Source organism: Drosophila kikkawai, chromosome 2L, assembly GCF_030179895.1.
Source record: "Drosophila kikkawai strain 14028-0561.14 chromosome 2L, DkikHiC1v2, whole genome shotgun sequence".
Classification (NCBI taxonomy): Eukaryota; Metazoa; Arthropoda; class Insecta; order Diptera; family Drosophilidae; genus Drosophila; species Drosophila kikkawai.
In genome coordinates, this window is record NC_091728.1 from 23,469,187 (window position 1) to 23,489,742 (window position 20,556).

Sequence of the window (20,556 nt, forward strand, 5' to 3'; positions counted from 1 at the left end):
AGCAGCAAGTTCCTTAACTAGTCAACATTTTCTTCATCGTTTCGCCCTGTTATTTAATTTTCTCATAAATTCAAGAAATGCTTTGGTTACCGGGTATCTCACACAGTCGGTCCCACTCGACGACCGCGATCACTATTGAATTATTACGTATAATTAACGGCAATTATGCTTTAATCAAGGGGACCAATTTTCCAATGTGGCCTTCAAACTTGAGGAAAGTAAAGCGTCATAAACCTTCGATTCGTCAACGTTTATAAAAATTCAAGGATTAAAAATAAAAAGAAAAATCTAAGAGTTAAAAAATACTTTAAAACACCTTCACGATTTTTAGAGGTTTTAATTTTTACTGATTTGTTGTTTAGTTTATAAATAGCAATATACCATTAATGAAAACCCTTTCCTACGAGTACTTTATGAAAGCAGCCTGGAAATTACACCGTTTATCTTGGACTGCTTTCCTCTATTTGCGTGACTTTTCAATATGTTTTGTTGTTATTCTTTCCGAGAACTCGTAATCTTGACTGCAGCAATCAAAGCCAGTAGCTGCTCCGCATCCTGCACCTTGTCAGCCGGGTATCAGCAGCGAAATAAAACGGGGAAAAGGAGCAGGCACAATAAATTGTATTCATTTGCAATCAGATTATTATCAATACGTATACGTCACGGTGCTCGGGTGGCGGGGCAGGAAATGTTGGAAGGAGGAGGCTCTCCGGGCAGAGTTGAGAACGAACTGCGGGGCACTGCAAGCACTGTTGACACAGTTGGCGCATACTTTTCGGTGCAGAATAAAAGGACGACGACGACGACGACGAAGGCGAATGCGAATTCCTTTCAATCTGTTTGTCGAACTTTAAAATCAAACACAAGCACGCACACACACTGAGGCAGGCGCACAAATTCACCGTGTAGGAGTTTCGTCTACTTGAAGACAATTGAGACGCACTCCATTTTATTTTCACACCACGCCGATGTGTCCTGAGACGGCAGCCGCAACAACTGAAACAACAGCAATAACACAATCAAGTAGGCGGTGCCTGGCCGCGCACACTAGTCGTCTCGCTCTGGCCGGCGGAACTCGTGCGGTGTGCGAGCGAGAGCTGGTTGCCTTGAAATTGCCATTTTGTTTTCGACTCTGCTCCGGCGTCGCTGCCGCCGTGCTGCCACTGCTGCGACCGCTGCAGTTGGATTTACCGCTGCTTTAGCCAGTTGGTTTTTTCTCTTCCGATTGAGCAGCAGCCGGGCTCTCGTGTGTCTCTCGCTTCTCCGATTCTCCGTTTTTCCGCGCCAGCTGTAATCGCTGAAGTGAAAAGCGAAAAAATCCCCGAAATCCACTGTGAGCGATCGCGGCAAGTGCAGTTCATTTGTTTTCCAACATAGTGCGCCGTTATAATTCGAGGCAAGAAAACGGCAGAGATTTCCGCGGATGCTGCAAGTTCCGCCGCTCCCTCTCCCTTGCTCCCGCTCTCATCCTCGCCGCCTCCATCTCGCTCGCTCCATCGCTGTTTCTCGTTCTCGCGCGACGCCAAGAATTTATGGAATTTGGCATTTTGTGGATTTAGCGAAAATATTTTCATTGAGTGCGCCGATCAAATGTTTGCTACTCGGCTAAAAATAAATATCAAAATACGCAGAGCTGCTGCGAAATCTCAAATATTCACGTGCGAATTCCCAGAGCGCTTCAGTTTCAATTACTATTCAAATTAATAGCGGCTGCGGCGAAAACGAAAGCAAAACTAAAACAAAGCCAAACGTCAGTTTAAATCAAATCAAAAAATGGAAAAAGAGTTGTGAATTTGTTGAATCTCTTTACCTGCGATTGTTCCAAAAAGTGTACTTTAAACAAAAATACAACAATAATAGATAATAATAATAAGCTTGCCCTTATTGGATTACGCTTTACAATTTCAATTGGTAAGTTTTTGTGCTTGAAATTAAGGGAAGGGGAGGGTCTAATTGGATCGGGAATATGAAGGTATTAGAAGAAGGTAACGTCCAATTGGAATATTTATTAAGAATGCAATTGGTATGAGTATTGATTTTTTTTTAGTTTTCATTGGAATTGTTGTAAGGAAATGCTACCTTAAAACTACATACATAAATATGTACATATATGTATATAGTATAATTATATTTATAAATTTTTTCTTGACCCTCGAAAAAAATTAAAATCCCGTCGGTCTAAGCTGTATTTTTAAATTATTTTCTCGATTTAATATCACTCATTACTAGACTCTTGAATATTTTCAGAGAATTAATGCAAAATTGTTCACTACATTTAAGTAATATAATTACCGAAGAATTTTATTTTACGTTATAAACACCTGTAAGGTTTTAAATTAAGTTTGTTAATTATTTTTAGCATACTTCAGTATTTGATTATATCATACCTCTCATTTTAAATTATCGCCCCTTGATTAAACAATACTAAAAATGTGTTAGTTTATTAAATATGAGTTAGGTTCCATTTAAAAAGCTATTTCAACGGGATTTATAATAACTAAATAACATAAACAATTGTCTGGAATAATTTTATAGATTTGATTTTATTTAAAATAACATAATACATACATTTTCAGTATCAATTTAATATTAAAAAATGTCAAATTAATACCAAACTGTATAAAAAACTTTACTTTACAACTTATTTAGTATATTATTTTAGCTAAACTAGGAAAAAGTTCATATTGATCTACACTTTTGAGAAATTAGCATCTTTTTAGTAAGATCCAGTATAAAATTGGCAAGAATCTTATAAAAAAGATACTCAATAGTATCGAATGAAGATTAGTTTTTTATGTGTAAATCTATCTACAAAGTAAAAAAGTACATTTTAATATCCTTTAATAAATTTTCATATATTTTGAATCAAAAATACATTGTTTTTAAAGTTATTGTTAAGTAGGATAACAATTAAATTACCGTCGGACGAATGTATTTTAAAATTATTTTTTTTTAAATTATTTTTCCTATTGTTTTATTTCCCTTTCTAATTTTCTTTTTATTGGCTCGATAAACTTCCACACGAGGCAAACCCACAAGATATTTAAACATCGCTTGTGAACACGCATTTGTTATTATTAATGTTTCTAGATGAAAGCTTAACGTTGTGAATTTTTCCACGTCATAAAATATGACGTGTTCATTGTTTGCTTACATGCGAAACCATTTTAAATACTTTGATACTATTGATTCGAATAATAATCCCAGGATTAAGGTCGGTCACACATGCAAAAAAGCGCTGGAAAGGGGTTGCATTGTGTATTAGGAGTATACATATATATATTTTTTTTGCAACAATTAACAAATTGTTAATGCAATTCTCCTGCTCTCTCTCCCTTTAATTTTCTTCTGAAGTTGCAGCCAGCGGAGGCAATTCTTCTTTGTACTTCTTCGGCGGAAACGCGGATGGGAAACGAAATTGACGTTCCAACGCCAAAGGGAATGGCGGCAATGGCATAAAAAATAGAAAAACAAAACAACAATCAACAATGTGGAAATGATAATTGCAATTGCCTGCACACCAACAACAATAGCGGACAAAGCAAAAACAAGTGAAGAAAGTTAAAGAGCGAAGAAAAAAAGAAACGGGAATGGCGAATGCATAGAAAGAAGTTTGCAAATAGCAAAGAGAAGAAAAAAGAAACGTAAATACCGCGAAAAATTCAAAGAAACATAAACAAAAAGAAGACGAAAAGCAATTATAGCTCTTGATACAAACGCGATGGTGTTTTACAATATGTAAATATAATTAGCCGAGCGGAGTTTTCATTCCAGGAATTTCGCCAGCCAGCAGGAGAAATAAAAACGACGAAAAAAACACGCTTTAAGAGCCGGTTTTATAATTAATTACTCCCAGCTTTTGCCTCTCTCTCTCTCTCTCTCTCTCTTTCTGACCCCCTCTGCATTTCCTCTATCACTGTCTCTCGCTCGCGCTCAGAGGAGATACCGATAACGATATCGATTACAAATCCAATTCGTACTGAATTGAAGTGACAATACCAATACACAATACCAATTTACCTATTCCAATTCGGAACGTCGCTGCAAAAACTGTGATTAATCCCCGTGCGCGAATTTCGAATCGACTCCGTGATATCCATCCGTGACTGAGTGGTTGTGTGTGCTGAGCTGCCGTTGCAATCGCAATTACGATGGCAGTGTCCTGCCCCGAAGTTATGTACGGTGCCTACTATCCATATCTGTACGGGCGCGCTGGACCAAGTCGATCGTTCTACCAGTATGAGAGGGTGAGTACTTTCTGCAACTTTTAATTACTAATATTTAGGTAATGGGAATAGCTTTCTAGAAAAATAGGAGTTTAAAGAGAGACCATAAAAAAATGGTTTATAATTATGTATGGATACAAAGTCTTCTTATTTTTAAAGTACCTGTTAGCTTAACATCAACATAGTTCGCAGAAAGACCTGTTAAGCATAATGTTAAAGTAAATCGGGTTTATAGACGCTTGTAATTAATCTTAACAGTAACAGGAACAAAAGAGTGCTGACAGGCACTAAAATGTTAAACAGCTGTTATAGTTGTTTCTGTTCTGTTCGAAAAAAGTAAAGGTCAGGTAAACATCTTAAAATCAAATCAGTTTTCCTGTCGCCTGTAATTTATCTAAACGAGAATGAATAACAGAGATCTGTTAAGGAGCGACAAGTACTATAGTCAAAACAGATGTGATGTTGCACTTTCCTTCTTCAGTGTTCTATATAAAATCATCGGTTATTTTTCCGAGTTGAAGAAGACTTGAAGGGGTCCAGATTAGCTCTTACTTTGACTTAATAATAAGGTTAATTTTCTTAACGGGACTTTATCAGTCCAAGTAATGGCAACAGTTGGTCGAAAAACCAGTCGTAAATAGTGAATTTTTGAGTTTTATATGTATTTTTTTTCTAAATAATTATTTTTTATTTAGAGTGAAATAAATGATTTGTCCAAATGCCTGATTTGTATTCAAGAAAATAAGCATATAAATATTTAATTTATATTTAAGGGGAGTGGAATAAATAATATGTTAAGGCTTAGTAAATTCCGAGTAGGTTTCTATCTGACCCAAAATTAGCAAGGATTATGTATTTAACCAAAGATTAAAGCTTGGTTAAGAGGTGTCTTCATAAAAACTGTCACAGCAAAATCAATCAAGTAATAAAAACCAACTCCCAAAAGTTGCGATGTCAAAAATGGTGGCTTAAACATTTTTGGCGAGCTGAATTTTGAGCTTAAGTTGCTGCCAGGGGTTTCGTGGCTAATGCACATAAAAAGGTGTTAAAAATGTCCAAACTTTGCGGGGTCTATACTATATATTTAATTCCAAATTAGTTGTGGAAAATTGTGGCTAACGTTTGGACGTACGACGAATTTTAATGTAGTTTAGTGTTTGTCTTCTTTTAAGTTTAGTCTTTATAAGCAAGAGTAAATCAATGCAAATAAGTATTTCTTAAAAGTCAATATTGTATTTGCTATAACATTATTTTATTAGGAAAACTATAATAGACTCATGAACTATATATAGTTGTCCTTTTTAGTACAAAGTTAAAATTTTTAAATCATATTTAGAAAAAAGACGTATACATATTTCAATTATTCCACAAGATATTTCCTTTCGAAATAAATCAACAAAATAAACAGAAAGCTAAAAAGACAGTACCAATGTGCTTCTTCAGTATTACAGGTTCTATTTGAGCAAGGTAAAATAACTCACGAAACTAAATTCATGTAAAAGAATAAGTAATATTAACAGACATATATCAAGCGTATACATATTATACAAAATTAATTTTTAAATGTATCTCTGCGGACCTTGATTTGTTTCTAGTAGGTTACATAAAAAATTAAATTTAAATGTGAGTTATGCGAGCAAACACACACACAAAGCCACTTGTCAAAGGAAAAGGCACAGGAAGAGGAAGTACTTCTGGGAAGTACCATTGTGGCCATTGCTTATCCTCAGTTTCCATTTCTGTCGGCATCCTACTTTATTGTTTTGATTTCGTCAAAGGAAAAAGCAGCACCGTTGATGAGTCATGCTGGCCAGGACCCTCGCAGTCCTGGCTGATTGATGGCTCTCTTTTCGGTGCTGGCCAAGGCCAAGCCTCCACGCTGCCCCCTCCTCGTCGTCAATTTGTTTTGGGGCCAGCTCGGGACTGGAATAATTAGACGCTTCTAACAAATCATAAGAATTCACGCAGAACGCAAATCGATTTGGGGAACCCGAAACAATAAAGCAGAAGCGGTCTGTTGGACAGACAAAAAAAAGGGAAACATTTCAAGGAATTCCGCGACTCAATATTGGCTTTTGTTTTCGCCTCTCTCCGCCTTTTTGCTAACATTGATTTCGAAGATTTCGCTGTGATTTCTGTGACAAGTACAGAAAAGTTCTCACGATCCGTTCGGTCAGTCTCAGTCCAAGTCCAAGTCCAAGTCAGAGCCTGAGCCTGACCGTGGCCATGGCCAAGTGGCTGCTGGGCCAAAATGAAACTGCCAGCCAGCCAGTTGCCGTTGTCGCTGGGCACAAAGAAATTCTTGTGTCGCAAGTTCCAATTATACAAGGCCGCGGCACCAAATCGAAATTGGCCTTTTATGTAAGTAACCGATACGACACGATTCTGATTCTATGCTTTTGCATGCCCATAAAGAGGGACCGACCGGCCGCGATAAACCTAAGCCCTCCTGTATTGGGTTTCGGTTTCGGCTTTGGCTTCTCCTCCGCCGCAGAGCCAATCGCAGATTGAGTCAGCAGCTTCGGAGCAGCCTCATCCTCATCTTCATCCTCATCCTCAGCTGGCTGACCGGTTTATTTCGGCCCAAAAACGCACAATTTTTGTCCGCCCTTTCGACACTTTGGCCGAAAAAAATAAAAACAAATAAACAAACAAAAACCTTGGGCCCGTTCGGTTAATTTATTGTGTGTATCGCCATTAGTTCTTGCCGATCGGGCTCTGTCCCGCTCTGCTCCCAACGCCATAACATAACCATACCGATTCCGATCCTTGGGGCCTTTTGTCAACCGATCGCAGATAAACCAGGGAGCTGGAACTCCACAGCCTGCTTGGAGCTTGGAGCTGAGAAGTAGAGAAAAAGTCAAGGGTCCCGAAAAGTTGTCGCTGGTTCGTCTGCCGATCCCGGTGATTTATGCCGTGTGATCGGCAGTCTGACTGCTCGGCATAACCGACATATCGCCTGCAGCTAATAACACTGCAGCAGATACAGATACACTGCGGGAAAATCAAGCAATGTTGAGAGCAAAAATTACTTATATACCTATTTTAATAATTTTTAAAAGTTTTTAATTATCCTTTGGCCTTAGGTTTGCTCTTAAAAAGAAAGGTAAATGTCTTGAAAAATATGTCTGTGAGACTTACAAATAAATATTATTTGAATTGTATTACAAAATTGAGACCAATCATCATTATTAGTGAAAAGGTCCTTGAGTAGGGCCCAAATAATTGTACACTGAAACCAAAGATCCTTGTAAAGCCTTGATTTATGTGGATTAAGTAGCTTACTGCACCTCGAGTTAAAAAACACAAATAAAGAATTAACTCAATTCATATCTTAGGAAATACAAATTTTTTGAAGGGTTTTCTTGAGTGGAAAATTAAAAAACATCCTTGAATACAATATGTATTTATTCGAAACATAAAGTTAATAAGATAAGATTAAGATAATATAATATACATATATAGAGGGGAAATAATATGGGTTTGGACACTACTTAAGAACCAAAACAGTATACAAATTATGAATTTAATATAACCAAATATAAATAAATAAAAAAAAGTGGTCATTCATTTGATTTAAAAATTCCTGAATATATAATATAACCACCTATCACAGTTTGAAATACAAAAAGTATTCTTTTCACCTGACAAATTACATCAATATATACAATCCAGTAAGGTAATGATCCCCTATAATTAATACAGCTTCACATCCCATTTAAATGACACAATTTTATTTACTTAAATGTTTTTTTCCGGTGTTCAAATAAAAATGCAGATGCTGTTGCGCATTTTGTATCAGTATCTGGGCATTGTTTCGCCTACGCTACTGCACTTTGGCCACGATCCGCGATCCGCGATGCTCGATTCGCGACTCCCGATTCCCGATCCTCACCACTGTCCCACAGCCTGGGATTCCGGTATTCCGCCTCCAATTTGGGCTGTCGTCGCTGATAGTGTTGGGCGATAAGGCGGAACGCATTGATTATGTGCTTAAGCCCGGTGACAGATGCAGATACATGATCTGTCGCATTTTTGCGGCAAGTGTATCTGATGCTGCTGCTCCTTATCCCTGCGCGGCTGTAGTATCTCAATTTGTTGCTCCGTTGTATCTGAATCTATTTGCAAAGGAGTTTCTGGGCTGACTCAGCGCTTTTATCTAATTAAGTGGCCTGCTAACAAGAGAGGGCCAGCTGTTGTATCTGGCGCTCGTAAATCAGGGCTGCTGTCAATGGATGCACTCCTCCAAATGGTTCGTGCCCGGTTAACCCATTATTAACCCTTGGACGCGATAATAATTGGCATGCGCCTATGAACTGGAGGAGCAGGGGTCGTCTCGCCTCGCCTCGGCTCGCTTCGCTGGCAGTTTACACTTAAATTTAGAATTTAGCTTCTTTTCGGCGGCAAATGTGGCATGGCGGCAGCGATTTCCATGGGGTTATAGTAGGGGCTATCTTCCAGCTACCAGCTACATAGGGAGCCCGCTAATGGGCCTCATTAGGAGGGGACTGCTACGGAAAAGGGGGATGGATCCCAGAGGTGTTGCTCGTAAATCGTCGCCAGCGCCGCATTATGTTTGACACTTCGCTAAGCGGCAGATTGCGGCGTGATTATCGTCTTCGGGTGCTATATATTCTCCAACCAACCCTACAATCTCCACCCGTTTGAAGCGGTGCAACCTTGGCGGAGTAGTCCGTGATAATATGCGCCAAACGGTCGTAAATTTAATGGCCTCCACTCGCATTTTCCATCAACATAAATTCTCGAATTGTGTCGTTTTCAATTTGCTGCAACGCCTCCCATAACTCATTACGCTCCTCTTGGCCGACCTTTCGGGAATCCACTTATGAGTTCACCCCAAATGGGTCGACGGGTTAAGGGTATCTCGGATATCACAAGGTCTGCAAAGCTATAACGCCCTTTATCCAACAAGGAGTCATTTCTTTTACTTTACTTTTACTTGCAGCTTCATAATGTAACAAGTAGGAAAGCTAGAGACGGCTATGACAGACTATTAGAAAAACAAGCACAAACAAGCACGTGCTTGGTGTCGCAAGGTCCTGTTTGTTCACACGGTCCAACAGAGACGTCTAGAATTGTGATGCTGATCAAGAATATAAAGAAAATCCTTGTCCATCTGACTGCTTTTATGCAATTATCCTACCAGGAAGGGTACCTGGTAATTGCATAAAAGCAAACCGATTCCAAGGGTACCAAACAGAATATTCAAAGAAAATTGCAGAAATTAAAAAAATCTTTATGAAATAGACTTAACCTGAAGTTATTGAACTTAAACCCAATGCTAATTACCCCTTCTCTCTCACCTTTCCAGTTCAACCAGGATCTGTACTCGTCCTCGGGCGTCAACTTGGCCGCCTCATCGAGCGCCTCTGGCAGCTCCCATTCGCCCTGCAGTCCCATCCTCCCGGCCTCGGTGAGCGCCAATGCAGCTGCAGCGGCTGTGGCGGCGGCGGCCCACAATAGTGCGGCGGCAGCAGTGGCAGTGGCCGCCAACCAAGCGGGCTCCTCCGGCCTGCAACTGGGAGGTGGCGGCGGCGGCATGGGCGGCATGACCGGCGGTCCGGCAAGCGGACTGCTCGGCACCAATGTGCCCGGCAGCAGCAGTGTGGGCAGTGTCGGCCTGGGGATGAGTCCGGTGCTTAGCGGCACCGCTGGACACTCGCTGCACAGCAGAAGTCATGCCCACGCCCACGCCCATGCCCACTCCCTCGCGCACACGCACCCGCACTCGCACACACACACGCACCCGCATACGCACCAAACCAAAGAAGAGGATCTCATCGTGCCGCGCAGCGAAGCTGAAGGTAAGTGGAGATGGTGGGATCAGAATGGGCGGGATTTGGAAGGGGTACTTTTAAGTTATATTGTATGTAAGAGAGTAATTAGAATGTTCTTTGGGAGTATTTTACAATTTAGCCTTTAAATTGTGGAATCATAAACAGAAGGATAGGAAATAGTCCTTGCAGATTCGTCATTTAGTATGTGCTGCCCTAAAGTGATCATTTTACAACAGAAACGAGACGAAGGCATGCAGAAGTCATTCCGAAGTTTTGCTCAAATCCTGTTAAAGTCATGCCCAAGCCATGCAACACCCATAAAAAATTATGTCCAAGCTTTTGTATCAAAAAACACAATGTTACTTGTATGTGTCTGTTCAACTGCCTTTGTAGATCCTTTATATATTCTAAAAGTTTCTTTTTAATCAAAAATTTGCTCCTATTTTGTATAGTTAGTATCATCTCTAATTATTGAGCCATGAAATCATGTTAAAGTCATGCAAAAGTCATGCAAAAGTCATGCAAAAGTCATGCAAAAGTCATGCAAAAGTCATGCAAAAGTCATGCAAAAGTCATGCAAAAGTCATACTAAAGCCATGCCGTAGGCTACCCAAGTTCCTGTGGGAGAAGACACAACGTCGTATGTATGTACGTGTATGTTAAAAGTATCTTACATTTAACTGCCACTGTATCTGTTCTTTATTTCTCTCTTTAATCAACAACATACTATACTTCTTAAGGTTCTGTCAAAATTACATATATTTGGTATCATCTTTAAATATTAATTTTATCAACAGCTTTAAGTTTCTATAGAGAAGCTACAAGAATTATACATTAAAACCCTGGACATAATAAATACAATTTCTATTGAATCTATTAGTAATCAAAGTCACGATTCTTTTTGAAAAATTAGTAATAAATTATGGCAAAGTAATTCAATGATTCGCTTAATGACAAGTCTAGAAATTGCCATATCAAGTGAGTTTTTAAACCTAAAAACTTAAAAGTGGGATCACAGTTTGATGAGTAAAAAAGGTATAGGTCCTTGATACTAATTAATTATTTGTTAATCGGAGGCATTAATGATATACATTATAAAGAAATATTTGGCTTTGTGGCGTTTCATGTGCGTGCCCTACTTCACTTATATTGTCAATGTCAATGTTTGCGCAACAGTTTTAATTTTTTTAGTTTCCATTTTCTTTTTTTTTTTTGTATTTTGGCAGCCCGATGAAATTCATTCAGAGTGAAAGAGGCAGATGGCCGTCGCACATTTGTAGCTAATTAATTTGCAAATTCTTGAAATAGCTGGCGGGGCGCACGGGCATTCCAAACCAGTTAGCATTCAATAAATTATATCATATTTTATATATGTAAGCAGGCCCAGTCGCACACGCTCACTCGCCTTTCGCTTATTTAATAGTTTTTCCACTCTCTCTCTGCGTTCTCTCGCGGATTTTCCAGCACGCCTGGTGGGCTCCCAGCAGCATCAGCATCACAATGAATCATCCTGCTCCTCCGGTCCGGATTCACCGCGCCACGCCCACTCCCATAGCCATCCGCTGCATGTGGGCAGCGGAGCGGCGGGCGGTCCATCGTCGGCGGGCGGAACGGGATCGGTGGGCGGTGGTGGTGGCGGAGGAGGCGGTGGCGGTAGCGGAGCGGGAGGAGGCGGAACCGGGGCCATTCCCAAGGATCAGCCCAGCCTGGAGCCACCGATGGGCAGTGGCGGCGGTGCAGGAGGCAGCAGTCAAGGACAAGCTCAGTATCTATCGGCCACCTGCGTTGTGTTCTCCAATTACTCAGGTGACACGGCCAGCCAGGTGGACGAGCACTTTTCCCGCGCCCTCAACTACAACAACAAGGATACTAAAGGTAGGTGGTAAATTTAGGATTAAATATGGTTAATATAACGATTTTGAACTGGTTTAGTAGTATACTTTCTTTCTTAGGGAGAAAATCAATGAAAATCTTGTATTTATTCATAACAATTGTTTATTAAGTTAATATAAATAAGAAGGGGATACAGAGGAAACATTTATGATTGAACACCTAGTTATTTTTACGTTCAGTAAACCTGTAAATATTATGCCATATAGCAAACAATGACAAAAGGATGAAATAGTCAAACTAAAAATAGTTGCTGGCTGAAATTAGTATTCATTGGTGTCTTAAATTAGTGAAATATAAGACTGTAATATGTGTTGTTGACTCTTATAAAGAAATGTCAGCTTTAAAAACTTTGACAAGGCATTAAAAAATTAAAAAAAAAAGAACCTATGTCGTAGGAAAAAATTTTCAAAATACATAAACAATGTAGATTAAAAGGAATATTTGTTGTTTATTAAAATGAAAACAATGGAATGCAGAAAATGTGTGTTATAAACATTTTAGATTTTTTATATCTTATTTTACATTTAAAAAACTTTAAACCATTAATACAGTCTCAGATGATAAAAGAACTGACGGCTGCCTCATAAATCAAATATGATCAACGGAGAATTTTTAGTATCTTTAAATATTATGCTTAAATTGCGAATTAACATTTTTTTGCGCATTTCATTCTGCGCTAAGCTAATTAAGAGCTTAAATGTTAAAGACCTCTGCAAAATATTGGCACATAATTATGATTCTTGGAATTCTACAGAGCTAAGTATACATATAAATATATTAATCTTTGTTAATCTTTTGAATATTGTAAAACGAGAAACAATATTCTTTAAAATCACAATTATTCAGCATAATTCAATTAAATAGAATTAAAACCTCTATGAAAATTAAAATGGAATTTTCTTATGAGGAATTACTACTACCAAAACTCTTAAAAAGTGTCAATAGAAACTAGTTTAGACACCTAATGATTCTAGGATCCAAAACAGTTTACAATTTCCCAGTTTTTGATTGATTATAATTATTTTTATCTTGTATTTTTGAGCTCTTAAGTGCATTTTTGTTCTGTGCCAGAGCTGGAGGATAATCAGAGGCCCCATTTCCAGTTATTTGAGGCTCCGCCGAGTTGTGTGATCAAAGACCCGCTCGTGTCATGTACTTGTCCCGGCTGTCAGTTTGCGTGTTTGCCCCGATTTGCGGCGGTGCCCCACTCGCCCCTGCCCCGAAATGGGGGCATAATTAGGTGAAAAATACGCCGGCAGTTCCAGCAAAGTTATTAAAATGTTCTCGGGAAATTTACAACAGGCAAATTATGCCTTCAGGAATGTGTGACTATGTGGGAAAGGAACTATTACTATGGGACGGGGGATGGATCTAATCCGGGAAATGCAGCGCGAAAACTTTCCATCCAAGTGTTGGCTTTTTCATGGTTTTTGGGGCAGCTCAAAACTTGATTGATGACCCTGTATATCTATATATGGAAGTTTATGTCGGTTTTGGGAGTGCATCATGGCCTTGAAAATTGTACAAGTTTTTACCACAAAAGCGATACATATAAGACTCCTTAAGATCCTAGAGGCTAATAATGAAAGAAAAAGTAAGCTAGATAGAAAAGGAAAGCTACAAATTAATTACTAATAAATTGGTTACTTAGTTTACCATTTAAAATCCATTAAAAATGCTCTGCAAATACCATATATTTCTCATAAAACGGAACCCTTTCAATCCATCTTTCCTTGCACAAAACTATTTAAAGTATTTAAATTTCAGTTCCACTCATTGCCAAGCAAATATATACAGATATACTATATGTAGAATCACTTTAAGATGCCACTTTATCCCCTCGCCAAGTTTTTGTGAAATGTCTGTGAATGTGAAACACCAAAACGGGACGACGAACGGGGCGGCTGCAGAATAAAACAAATAAATCAAGTTGCCACTTGCCACTCGCTTGTTCTTTCGATTTCAAAATTAATTACCTCCTTTAATGAAGATAAACGTTTCGTTTGTTCATGCCTGTCTGTTTTGCCTGTCCGTCGTCTATCAGCTGCAAGCTATATCCACTATATACACTCGTTTTATAAAAATACACCATCGCCATCGCCAGCAGCATGTGTGTTTGCCATTTTTTGCGTGTCACTTGGCTTTTGTTTTGTATATTTATTTGTTTATTGCCTTGATATGCAGCAAAGTCAGCCTTGTCAAGTGCCAGCCTTTCATTATGATCATCTCTGTGTTGATTCCAATGGGTCAATAGCCATCAGTAGCTCAATCAATCAATTATCGGTTTCGGTTTCCTTGCATTTGCATGCTGCGCAGGTGTCGGTAGTTTCAGCCTCGTAATGCTAATTTTCCGGACGTGTTTCGAATCTCCATGCCCCCCCCAGTCCTTCTGCGATTGGAGCTCTTTGTGGGCGGGTGTATTTCCTTTTTTTTGCCACACCGTCAAATTGCAGTTAAACCTGGGATTTTATTGAGTTTCTGTGGCTGCCTCGTTTGTCTCGTATTTACCCCCGAAATTCCCGCGTCGCCTCTGCTTTGATGGGAAAATGCCACCACCACTACTGCTTCGGTTGTGCGAACGGTTTCCATTCAATTCCCCATTTTCCCCCCGATTCGTTATGCGATAATTGGAAATTTTCACCACAGCCGCTGGTTTTTAACAGCGAATTTACGTTGATTGGCTTGCCGAAATTGAAATCAAAAAATCCGTTTCCTGGAGAATGACAATTAATAGACCAGAAAGTAAGCAAATATCAGTGGTTTGCAGAGAGAGTGGAGTGGAGAATGGGGGTCTTTAACTAAATTGTTGGAAAATCTATAACTAGGAGAAGTAAGTGATGTTTTGTAGACATTTTTAGATGTTTTGTGTTGCTAAAATGATCAGTATAATAAAAATTTTAAGGGTTTATATATTAATCTTGAAGACCATAACAGCATAAACTGTTTCTGAGCTTCTTGTCCGTAATTTTTATAACCTCTCAGGGTATTATAATTATAACTTTAGTCAGATGTTTTAGAAGAAGGAGGCATTATTTAACTTAAAATATACATTTTCTACTGTATTTTGATATTAAAATATATAACCCATTAAGGTATTTTATAATATTTATAATTAGATACAATTAGGCAGAGTTTTCTCTTAAAATGTATCTTTTAAATGAAGCTGAAGCTTTATCTCTGTACTAATTCAATAGCAATTAACCCAATTATGAATTAAAAATGCCTAAATTTTAAATGAATTTATAAAAATCACCGTATTATAGGAAACTTTGATCTTTGCATGGAAAATTCCTATCTAGAATAGGATGCTCTTGGCATTTGGGAACTTTACAGTCGGCGCTGCACAGTGGCACACATTGCCGCATTTAGAATCTGTCCCTTAAAATACGATTCAAACAAAAGCAAAGATATTTGTTGTATTTTAAATTGTTTACTTTTGCTGCCCGTCGTTTTTCCCTGTTCTTTTTTATGGCTTTTTAATGGTATTTAAAGTTCATTTTGGTCATTTGTCTATTTGAGAGAGCGCACACACATTTGCATTTGTGCGCTTAAAACTATTCAGCATTTATACATATATATATAATTTTTTTCTCGTATTGCAATGCGCTCTGTGCCGTCTATATGTGCTATATATGCCCAGATATATGTATGTATATCGCTAGTTGGAATGTGCTATGAAATGTCGCCGGAATGCGATGCGGTCGAAGCTGATGTTGTTGCCTCAGCAGTTGTTGTCTGACGGTGGCAATGCCGAATGCCGCATAGATTCCTCATTACGATTTTAAAATGCATTTCAATTAACTGCTCCACACACAGGCAAAATGCAAAAAAATACAAAATACAAAAAATGAGTAAAAATAAAAACAAGACCGAAAGAGGGCAGAACCAGCAGCAGCAGGAGATGATGATAATGATGATGATGAAGCGATAGCCACGGCACGCTTGCACTTTCCTCTCTGTTTTTGCGTTAGGTTTCTCGATCGGAGACAAATACGCGATTCATCAGTGGCAGCCCAGCCAGTTTTGCTCTGTTCTGTTCCGTTGCGAAGAGCATTTAATTAGATGCCCGAAGAATTCGATTTAAAATTCCTTGGCACCCGCTGCAGGCAGCCAGGCAGGCAGTCTCAGGCAGGAGAATCGGAAACAGAAACCGAATAAGATATAGAAGCAGATATTTCAGGTACCTTTAACGCAACCATCCGCAGATGCAGATACATATGTGTAAAGTGCACAACGGAAAAATATCAAGTAGTATTTTGTAATATTTAACAAAATAACAGAGCTCGAAAGAGGGGTTTCCGCTTCCTTAAAGCTAGCAAAACGGCCGTTAAACTCATTGCGGCTTTGCTTGTGCATTGCAGGCAAAGCATGTAATCGAAAGAACAGCTCATTTAAGCACTTTTCTTTTACTTCCTTGCTTTAAGTGCTGTTTATGTTGTAGTTCTGCACCAAGTCTGCAATGCACCAGCAAAAAATACCTTAGGAGTTTCATTTTAAGCAAATGGTAAGATGTTTCCAGTGTAGAAAGAGTCCTCATTTTTCAACGCCGGCGATCGTTCCTTATCGGGTCATAAATCGCAACCAGAGCGGGTCACTTCATTAGGGCAAAAGGTGAAAGGTGAGAGGACAGGTAAACTCCGGCCGATGCGGCTTTCGCTTTTGAAGCTGAAGGAAAGCCTGAAAGTGAAATGGTAAACGAGAAGGAGCCGCCGCCGCCGACGACTGAAGAGGAAAATATCTTTGGCAGTCCGCTTGTTTGCACATTAATGGGAATTCCTTGGCCTCAGCTGAGCGAGTGAGTGAATGGCAATGGCAACGGATGATGACTTCTGTTGGCTGCTGCGACAAATAAAAAAGGAGTCGAAGCACGCGGCATGGCATCCCAGTACCCAGTTTACCCGTATCCCAGTATCCACCAGCCTCTCCTCGTCATTATCATCCACAGCCGCGGAGTCGGAGTCATCAGCATGCATGGCACACTCGCCAACGTGCCGGCCAAAGTTGTCGAATCGCGACGGCAGCCAAGCACAAACATTACACATCCCCAGGCCGAGGCAGAGGCACTGGCACAGGCACAGGCACACATCCCCGCCAGAGGCAGAGGCACATCCTCAGCCACATCCTCCAGCTTCAAGCCCGCCAGCCAGCCACCAGTTGTTGTATATTTTTCCCTCGAATTGAGTTTGGAATGTTGTCAACGCAAATGCAAGCCTATGCAAGTTTTTGGTATCTTCCGCCGCTCAATTGCAGTTGCTATTTTTGGTTTTGGGGGACCGGCAGCAGCTTCTCCTCCTCAGGGAGCTCCATTACACATAATGGAGATGTCTTCCTGCTGCTGGCTGCTCTGGCGTTGCGCGATTTCATAAACGCGTAGATTTACAACCATTTAATACAAGTGATGATCCCGAACAACAACGCGACAACGAGCACGAACGACAACCGAAAACATTCCGCTCAGTTATTTGCAACAGGCCATGGCGCCGCCACCGAGCCGGAGTCGGAGTCGGAGACGGAGCCCATGGAGAATCCCTGGCCCAATCCGCGAAACCCAGCCCCAATCCGCGGGCATCTCGGAGATGCTCGAATGCTCGTTTGCCAGTTAATCATTGCGGCAAGTGAATGGAAATTGCCCCTAGAGGCGGCGATGCCTTAACACTTTGTTCCTTCAGGCAATTGCTTCTTTTGAGTTATTTTTTCCTAGAATTTTCAATGCAGAATCTTGATTCAGACGAGAAACTAGTTTGATACAGTGTTTTAGGAAAAGATTTGTGAAAGTTGTTGGGAAAATTAAAAAGTATAAGAAAGTGTCAATGGGAGTTGACTTTTGAAGGATTTTAAAAAGGTCAAGAAAGATAGTGTACTTTGGTGTATAATTTTGAGCTTTTAAGCTATTAATCCAATTATTTTGAAATTATTGGGTCTATGGGAACTATATTTAAATTGTAAAAGATATTAAATCGATAAGTTAGAAGGGTTTTCGTAGAACTAAAAGTAAAGCCTAGTTCTTATGAACTTTTTATGGTATATTATGGTATTTATTGGTATTCATTTTTTAATACTCTTCAGCTCATTTTATTTTTTTTTTAACAAACAATCCACATGTCCCTAAATGTAATGTCAAATCTCTTAAATTAGCAAGGTAAGCGACTTTTCATGGAATTAAAAGTATGATATTTTTAAAATATCTGGAATTCTCATTGTATTAAGTAGTATTTAAACAGTTTTATATGGTATTTGGAAGGTACTATGGTATTTATAATGTATTGTCTGATTTTTTAAAGTAAATTTTAAATAATTTATAAAAGGTCTTAAGAAGTTTTCAAATATCTAGAGTTATGGATTTATTATTATTCTATTACAATTTACATTACAAATTTATTTACAATGATATTAAAAATAGGCAAGACTCACATACTTAAGAGATCTTAAAGATCACTATTGTTTAAATCAAGTTAAAGCGTTCTGAACTATTTTAAGAACCACTCGAGATGTTTGCACTCTCCCACGTTTGATAGTCCTTACCATTCCTGGTGAATTTTAGCACGATTAAACAATAATCTCCGAGTACTGGTATTATTCGATGTAGCCTGACAACCCGATTCTCCCATTTTGTATGCTTGCAGAGAGCAACAGCCCGATGTCGAGCCGCAATTTCCCACCGTCGTTCTGGAACAGCAATTACGTGCACCCCATACCCGCGCCCACACATCCCCAGGTGAGTCCATGGCCGTCCCATAACCCATAACAATGCCGGTAGCCAGTAGCGATTACCTGCAATACGTGAGGCAATTACTACTTCAAGGAGCCTCCGCTTGGGCTGCTCCTTCTTCCCAGTCCTGCTTTAAATAAGTTGTAATCCGATCGGATATCATCTGCAGGTTAGCGACTTGTATGGCTCGGCGACGGACACCGGTTACGCCACCGATCCGTGGGTGCCGCATGCAGCGGCGGCTCACTATGGTTCCTATGCCCATGCGGCGCACGCGCACGCAGCCCACGCCCACGCCTACCACCACAACATGGCCCAGTACGGGAGCCTGCTCCGGCTGCCCCAGCAGTATGCCAGCCATGCCAGCACCAGGTGAGTCATCCCTTGCCTTAAACACTGTCCAGACTGGGTCTCAACCTTGCCGGGGGGTTCCTTTCCTTGCAGGCTGCACCACGACCAGCAGACGGCCCATGCCCTGGAGTACTCCAGTTATCCCACAATGGCGGGTAAGTTGTTTTTAGAAATGCTTTTCAATATTCCTAGAGAGTGTTTAGATGTAAATTTCCTTCTTATAATTCGTTTACCTTCCCTTTCAGGCCTCGAGGCTCAGGTGCAGGAGTCGTCAAAGGATCTTTATTGGTTTTAAGCATCACGGAGATATGGTGGCACAGGCCCAGGGTAACCCCCCCAGCAAAATGTATAAACTCTGGACTCGGGAGAGATGCCCAGTCGAGGGGATGCTCGGCCTCCAATGAAATCGCTTCTTAAGCAAAACTGCAGTCTGTGTTTTTCTGTGTGAGCAAAACAATAACAAACGCAAAGGATTTTGAAATTTAATTTAATTTACCATAATGTTTAACGTTTACAAATATAAATATATATATATATATAAATAATTCTTAAGCTTAACGCACAACTTGTAAACATTAACAAACGATTTTTCGCGCATCCGAGACCACGTTTTTTTCTGGCGTCATTTGTTTTTGTAAGTTTAGCATCCCATATCAGCAATTTAGACACATACAATAATGCATATATACACTATACACTATATATAAATATACACCTAAATATATATACTTATATATATATTCGTAATCAGCGTTGGTAACGTTTAATAATCCACATTTCTTGTATAGTTAACGCAAAAACTTTGAAATACACACACAACACACAACAAAGTTAGAATTTATTTTGTTTAAAACTTCGATTTTTGCAAATTTCAACAAAATCTAGGATAACGAGAGAATCAAATTGAAAAAAGCCAAGCAGAAAAAGCCCACAAAAAAATGATGAATAAATAAAACGGAAAAGAATTTGAATACAATCAAATACAAAATCAATGTGTGTGTGTGTTTCTTTTAAGAGCGAAAAGGGGATACAATCAAAGGTAAGATATGCATAATTAGTTTCATTTTAATGATTTCATTCCCCCGATTAACCCCTGGAACAAACAGACAATCAGATAAGCCCTCAAAATTTCATAATCGTTGACTTTTGAATGCTTTCCACGCCATTTAGCCAGGCGCCTTATTAATCTCGGGCTATTTATCATCCCGAAAAGAGAACCCAGCGCGACCCGAAGGGATCCTCTTGCATAATTAATGAAAGCACAAATCTCAGATAGTAGCCAAGTGGTGGCACAAGTCATAAATAAGACGCCAAAATCTCCTGCTACTTCTTCTTGACTGGGAACTGGCAACTGGGAACTGGGCAACTGGAAATGGTGACCGGGAAACCGGATGAACTCGTATTCCTCTCAGTGCCTCTTTGCTATTATTGAATGAAAGTAGGAAGAGGAGTTGGACCACATATAACATTGACTTTCAATGACTTATCGCACAGTTGGCAGAACGCACCTTCACCGGACTTGGCCGGACCGTGAACAGTTGGTCTCCTCCGCTCCCGATCCTGCTCATGAATTAAAGAA

At 39.6% G+C, this 20,556-nt stretch overlaps 1 protein-coding gene across 2 annotated transcripts; it reads left to right on the forward strand.

Annotated features, from left to right (window-relative positions):
- Positions 1 to 1,065: 1,065 nt before the first annotated feature.
- vg (transcription factor vestigial) lies at positions 1,066 to 19,969 on the forward strand. 2 transcript variants are annotated; one of them, XM_017177074.3, is made up of 8 exons: positions 1,066 to 1,911; positions 3,355 to 4,247; positions 9,559 to 10,051; positions 11,489 to 11,899; positions 18,541 to 18,632; positions 18,796 to 18,998; positions 19,071 to 19,132; positions 19,223 to 19,969. In XM_017177074.3, exons 2-8 carry the CDS (start codon positions 4,152 to 4,154, stop codon positions 19,270 to 19,272), a joined length of 1,407 nt encoding a protein of 468 aa, XP_017032563.1. In that variant the 5' UTR covers positions 1,066 to 1,911; positions 3,355 to 4,151; the 3' UTR covers positions 19,273 to 19,969. The 2 variants fall into 2 exon arrangements, with proteins under 2 accessions (XP_017032563.1, XP_017032564.1); XM_017177075.3 differs by having other exon boundaries at positions 3,361 to 4,247.
- Positions 19,970 to 20,556: the final 587 nt, after the last annotated feature.

Bases quoted from the DNA above. Each gene is read 5' to 3' on its own strand.
- vg (XM_017177074.3), top strand. From the start codon at position 4,152: ATGGCAGTGTCCTGCCCCGAAGTTATGTACGGTGCCTACTATCCATAT. The intron at 11,900-18,540 runs GTAGGTGGTAAA...GTATGCTTGCAG, and splicing joins CAACAACAAGGATACTAAAG to AGAGCAACAGCCCGATGTCG. The intron at 18,633-18,795 runs GTGAGTCCATGG...TATCATCTGCAG, and splicing joins CCGCGCCCACACATCCCCAG to GTTAGCGACTTGTATGGCTC.